The 6,701-nt window shown below is 40.7% G+C and overlaps 1 protein-coding gene across 1 annotated transcript in view; it reads left to right on the forward strand.

Moving 5' to 3' along the window:
• The first annotated feature begins 4,293 nt into the window (after nucleotides 1–4,293).
• LOC105625100 (band 4.1-like protein 4A) overlaps nucleotides 4,294–6,701 on the forward strand; it is an 11,448-nt gene continuing 9,040 nt past the window's right edge. The window contains exon 1 of the mRNA XM_012206441.1: nucleotides 4,294–4,407. Within this exon, the coding sequence (XP_012061831.1) occupies nucleotides 4,294–4,407 (114 nt within the window). The remainder of the gene's footprint in view (nucleotides 4,408–6,701) is intronic.

Here is a 6,701-nt window from a genome sequence, read left to right on the forward strand (position 1 = left end):
AGAGAGAGAGAGAGAAAACATCGCTCGGGGAATGATTAATGACGTCACTGTACAGCTTTGCCTTGGGTTAATTCCTAGTATAGTAGGATTCTCAGTATCAGCTCGCTTCTTCGAAGTGCTTAGGCAAATGCAACTAATATATACTTGCGATAAGCGCGATTCAATCGTAGATGCTATCTAAGGTATTATCTAAAGGTATCGAATGTTTATTATTTGTTGGTCAATTATTTCAAATTCTTCGCTAAAATCTACAATTTTTGGAATGAAACAATCCTATTAAAAGTTCTCGATTAGAAAATCATTTAATTAGATTCTCCAGTATTCTCGATTATTTTAACACATGTTGTTCTTTGCTTAAGATTCAAATAAAACAATTTTGTCGCAACAAAGGACAATTAATAATAATTGATTATAATAAATTGATTATAAAATCAATCACTGAGAAACGTGAAATTGATTAGCGTGGCGCGTTGGAATCGTATGATTTTTGAATTTTTCGCAATTATCGACGATAGAGATGGATCGGATGGCGCGACCTGCATTATCGGTAATTTTGTACTATACAATTGGTCTGACTTATTGTCAGACAGATGGAGGCGTCGACGAGGTTCGTAAGGTTCGTTGCCTTGCTTCCCGCACCCATTCTTCTTTGTCTCCTTACTTTCCGTTCTTTAATCCTTTCTTTCCCTCTGTTTCCCTCTCCTCACTCCACATTGTGGAGCGAAGCAGATCGCGAAGCGAAGGCAAACCTGGCGAACCATTGGCCGCCTCGCCCACCTCATCTCATTCCCTCCAGCCCCTCCCAATAGTCACGACCACTCCCGACTTCCGACGACGTCTTTTCGGCTCGCATCGGCCGCGTCGCTGCGCGCCGCGCCGAACAACTTGAAAAGTCTCTCGCGTCCATCGCGCAACGCGATGCGACTTCGTAGTTGGTTGAAATACGCGGAACTATCAATCGCGACTCGCGAGTCTTCCTCCGTCGCGAACGTCACGATCGGCGCGGATCGCGTACGATTTCCCAGTTCCCGATACCGCGCCTTCAAGAGACGCGCGAGATCGATGATCGCCGATCGCCGATAAAAGTATCTACGATCATGCTCCAATCGCACACGCGCGATAGCGAATGACGACGACTTGACTCTGCTTGAGTTGACTCGACGGACGTAGTCCGTACCGAACAGTACCGAACGCTTTGTACGTATTTTATATGTGCGCACATCCAGTGAAACGCAAGTGTACGTTTATAAAGAAAAGACGCCGCTCCTTTCCTTCTTTTTCCTCTTCCTTCTTTCCTTCCTTCCTTCCTTCCTTTCTTTCTTTCTTTCTTTCTTTCTTTCTTTCTTTCTTTCTTTCTTTCTTATGCGCATTCTCTGCATGCACATGCCGCTCGGTACGTTCCACGAGATATAAGTATACAATAAAGAAAATTCGCGTCACGATCCCAAGGTTCTCGCTGGTACCGGAAATGCTGTGAGTGTCGAAAAGTGCCGGAAGTGCCGACCGATTCCACTAAGCCAAACATCACGACAATTCTGAACGTAAATCGCAACGTACGGAGGTGCGTACTTTGCAATTCTTGGATATCTAATATTTTTTTTATTTATTTTCCTTCATTTGTGATATTTTAATCGCATCTTTATTTTTACACGAGACGTTTCATAGCAATGTGTATGAATGAAGAGAAGTGGAAGTACTTTTGCCTAAACGAAAACATTTTTTAATTCCGATGTATCGCATTGATACAGTTTTCAATAAAACCGAAAGATTTTTAATTTTATAAATGATTTTTATAAAATTTTATAAATTGCGAAATTAAATAATATAACGTTTTATTTATAGGAAACCTGATTTGTTAAATTCGAATTTTATAAAGAGAATACATTTATTTATCTGTTGCTTACATTAATCAAGTTTTAATGGAAATAATATCGAGGAATGTCGAATAACAAGAAAAACGGAATAGAAATGCAATGGAATGAGAATTGTAATTATTTTGTCATCTTCTTCATGTTGTCCTTACAGTTACCCAACTAAAAAACAAATTTTATATATAAGTAATAATTTATTATTATTATTATTATTAGTATTATTATTATATAAATGTTGAATCATTAATATAATATGAAAATTTTTCAAAGCTCATTGTGCTATAAAATTATTGATTCGACAATTATTTATTTTTTATAATAATTTCAATAAAAAAAGGATTGTTATTGTTAGCCATCGCTGTTTCTCGCGTCATTCTCTTTTCAATTGCGAGACCGGAAGTACGTGTCAGAAAATACTTTTTCAGTGAAAGAGTCACGCGTGTTTTTACACTCGATGCAAATCACACGCTAATTAGACGATGTCGTCGGAATGCCGGATTGTATGTGAAAGGGAAGATGAGTCAAGTGAAAAATAAAACATCTAACTATATTTTTCATCTACAAGAGCATTCCACATCGCCGGAATATCTACGAGATAAATAATGACCCCCGGGTGTCGCGAGAATTTCTATGCTAATATACCGATCGTTAGACGGCGACAGTCAACGTGCTTGCGGCAGTCAACGAAGAAAAAAAGAGAAAGAAAGGGAAACTCCATCTACTTGTCGTATTTATATATTTACATGAATATTTTACCGATGTTTATTAAAAAAAAAAAGGAGAAAAAGATTCAACGTGTAATATACTTCTGAATCCCGATGCATCATTGGATTATTCATGTCCATTTTTACTAATGTAAATTAATCTCGTTTAACTTATCTTGTATCTTTCCTTATTTCTGTCTATGTGTTTACTAATATAGATTAACTATAATCTCGATTTAACTTACTCTTTATCTTTTTTTACTTCTTATGTCTATTTCTACCAATATAGATCAATTTAAATCTCGATAATACGTATATACGTTATACAAACTTTCTTAAAATTTTTTTTCTTAAAATTACAAAAGAATAATAAATAAATCGAGATTAAATCAAGATTAAAGTTAATCTACATTAATTTGTGTCTATTAAAATAGACACAAGTAAAATAGACTCAACTGTGTGTCGAGAGTATAATATACGTCGATTTCTTTTTCTTCTTTTTTTTTAAGGGCCTAAGACATCGATCACATTTACCAAACATTCGGCAAATCTTCTTCCTTCTTTCCTTCCTTCCTGTTTGCTCTTATCAGAAAAAAACAGCGATGCCGTCCTCGTTAATCGTTTAATTGGGCCAAAGGATTCATCAGTTTCTATTATCTCTCTTATATCAAGCGCGATTGCGAGAGAGATCTTGGATTTGAAACCAGTTCCATTCGACGCGACTACGCAAAGCCCGTACGTCTCTGCTCCTCACCGAGTTCAATGGCACTCGCACCACACTTGGGCCACATTGTGTGTACGAGTATTTTTCTCAAGCGACGGCTCGTATATACACGAGGACAAAAGGTGTACTTGAATCCCCGCCCGTGTCTCTCGTTGCGAGACGCCACGTGTCTCTCGATTCTCGAACGGCGAATGTTCGGTTCACCTATACCGCTATACGTTTCGAGAGACTCCTCCGCAATTACCCGCGTAATAGGAGCCGCCTCCTCTCGAGAGACTCGAGAGCACATTTCATATAAATGCGAGATGTTTTTTTATTTATTTTACTTATCTGTACCTACTTTTTCCAAATTTCTCCTTCCTCAATAAGACGCGCGGCTTCAAGTTACTGACGCGCAATCAGAATGATCGAGTGTCTGATACATATTATCACGCCGAGACTTATGCTCATTGCAGATCGTTCACCATTCAAGCGGTAACTATAAAGTATAACGGTAAACAGTGAACACCGTCCGACCGATCACCGCTATTTATGACAGTTTCATATTCTCCAACTGTCGCTGGAATAACATCCACGCGGAAAATCGTAGAGTCTTAAACGCGATCGCGAGTCTCTCTTGAAAGCTTCTCGTGGAAATTCTTCCCCATTCCTGTCCGTCAGTCTTTTATCGAATTTTTTATTTGTATATATTATATTAATATCAATGTAAAACGTCTCTATCCTTGATAAGGAATGCAGAGGGACAGAATCCGTGATCTCTGCACTTTTGACATTTTTATTTGAGCTACAGTTTATTGCGCTGGTACCTTATAATATACGATTCGTAATAGCACATTGCAACTTGTTAATTTAAAGCGAATTGAGAACGACAGAACGTTTCGTGTGTTTTCAGGATGAGTGTTAACTCAAACGCGCCGAGTACGAGTGGATAAACGCACGGAGCCAGCGCAGGTATATACAAAGTTGAATCCTTGGCAAAGGAAGGAGGGAAGCGATGGTGGTAGAGTGGCTATGCCCTGGACTCAGGCCGACCAGGAGCAACAGGCCCCGTCTTTTGCATTGCAAGGTGATTCTCCTGGACGAGCACGAATTACTGCAGGATATCTTGGTAAGTTCGGGGGAGTCTCGATCATCTTTGACCTTTTCCCTTCGAACTTTTCTAGTTGTTATTGACCATCCTTTCCTCATCACTGAATTCTCTCTAGAGACATATGGCGAGTCACGCGCGATATTGTCCTCATCGAGAGTACGATTCAACGTATTCGCGAGTTGTTGGTACGGATGGAAGGCGTAATCTTTTTACCTTATCCCGTAATTCGTGCGCGTAGCCAAGTTGTAATTTAGTGAATTAATAGCACATTTTCTTTCCCAGTCCATTTCTGGACGGTTGTTTCAGTGCCCTCGGACTACTCGTGCCCGCCGGCACCGTGCCACGGTGGGTTATGCCCAGTTATGGCCGACTGTCGGCGGCTCCGCGCACGAGAGGAGGCGCGTACATATCTCAGGGGGGTATACCCGGAATTCCTTCAGTCTTCTCTGTTATTAGACGATATGCCAAAATTGGCGGTGGGCCACCGTGGGCCACGCCGGCCACGACGATGGTAACGCCATACCTCCTCCGCATCGCCGACGGCCCGGACGGCCGTGCCGCACACTAATTCTCGCGTCTTTTCAACCTACCCGTTTCCCTTTCCCCTTTGTTTCTTTTTTCTTCATCTCGGAACCTCTCTCTCTCTTTCTCTCTCCCTCTCTCTCTCTCTCTTTCTTTCTCTTTTCCTCTTATTCTCTCGCCGCTTCCCTTTCACCGTCTAGCTCATTTTGTCGATTAACATTCCGGACCTGTATAAGCACGAATCTTTCATTGTGTGTATCGCATATACGTGTAACGCCCGTAAGGCCGAACGCAAATCGAAATTCAGTAGGGCGTGTTAAAAACGAGAAGATTTTGTTCCTTGAGAAAGGATATCGAACGTTGAGTTGATTCCCAATGATTATGCCGGATCGCGAATAGTATCCAAAGATTTTTTGGCAAATACACTCAACACACATACACAAAGCAATGATATACGCTCAAGAAGAAACGACAACGATAGAAACTGCTGATTTCAAGAAATATCGAAAAGAAATAGAAACGATGATCCAACCGTCAATATCTTGGCATAATCAAACGATACATGAAAGTAGAAAAAAAAGATCGTTACAAAATGTCGAAGATGCAACTGAGAAATATGAAGAGAGAAACGATCGTTGATAAGTGCGATATGCATAAGCGGTATATATCGCGCGCTATCGTTACACCGGTATCCAAATCCGTATATCTTTCCGGTTTTATACCGTCGGTCGTAGAACCAGTCTCCCCATAATTGCGGCATAATAGCGCGAAAGAATGACCATACGTCAAGATAGTGCGACCAGATAAACACGTGTAACTGTTTTTTTCTTCTTTTTCTTTCCAGCAGGATCAGATACCCCGCGTCGTTCCATCGTCGCGGTAGCAATTTCAATGGAATTAGCATAAGGCATCAAAATTCTGCGAGATACGAAGAACAGTTCGCCGAGAATCGACGAGAATTTTCATTCGAGACATCTGCTGGACACCCTATCGATATCCTCAAATTTATCCTCAACGTAACGCGACGTAACCCTCTAAACTCCACTGTCCTTATAGTTTAATAGAAACTCGCGAGATATCAATCTCGTAATAATCGGAGCTGTTATCTCCGAGAGGAAAGAAACCAAAAAAAAAACTTAGAGAACCTAAAATGCACCCTCATTTGCCTTGGAATTCCTCGAATTCTTGTAACATTACCGTTCTCGCACCGTCGAGATCACCTCCTTGCTTCTTCGACGTCCAATTACACAAATGGCGCTTAGTGCCCGCCGCGGGCGGTATAACATTTCTCTCTTTTTCCTTTTCTCCTGTCACGATCGTTGCTACACTTTTCATTGACGTTACCGTACCTGGTCACGATATACCTGAAGGCAGAAATGAATCTTCTGTACAAAGCGGCGACGTTAGTTAGTTGCTGTCACTGTTTTTTCTCTCTCGCGTTGTATTGTTTGGGACGTGATTTTTATTTTTGCGACTATCCTTTTATTACTATTCTTCTTCCTGTCTTGTGGAATCTACGTTTTTCTCTTTATACATATCTGCATGATTTGACGTCTTCGACAATGGGAGAATTGTCGATCATCTGGCAAAGAGGCCCTGACATTCCGAACAATTTATCGCGAAGCAATCTTTCTCGGAGTTGGTCTTCGCGGGGATCAGGTCAATTCCCGGTTGATGTTTCGATTCCCACAACGAGCTCTAGGCAGGAAAGATTAGAATGCCTAAATAAATGTTTAAATTACACCGTACATGAAAAATGAAAGAATACTCACTGGAACAATCGACCGAAA

The sequence above is a fragment of the Atta cephalotes genome, assembly GCF_000143395.1.
Source record: "Atta cephalotes unplaced genomic scaffold scaffold00107, whole genome shotgun sequence".
Lineage (NCBI taxonomy): Eukaryota > Metazoa > Arthropoda > Insecta > Hymenoptera > Formicidae > Atta > Atta cephalotes.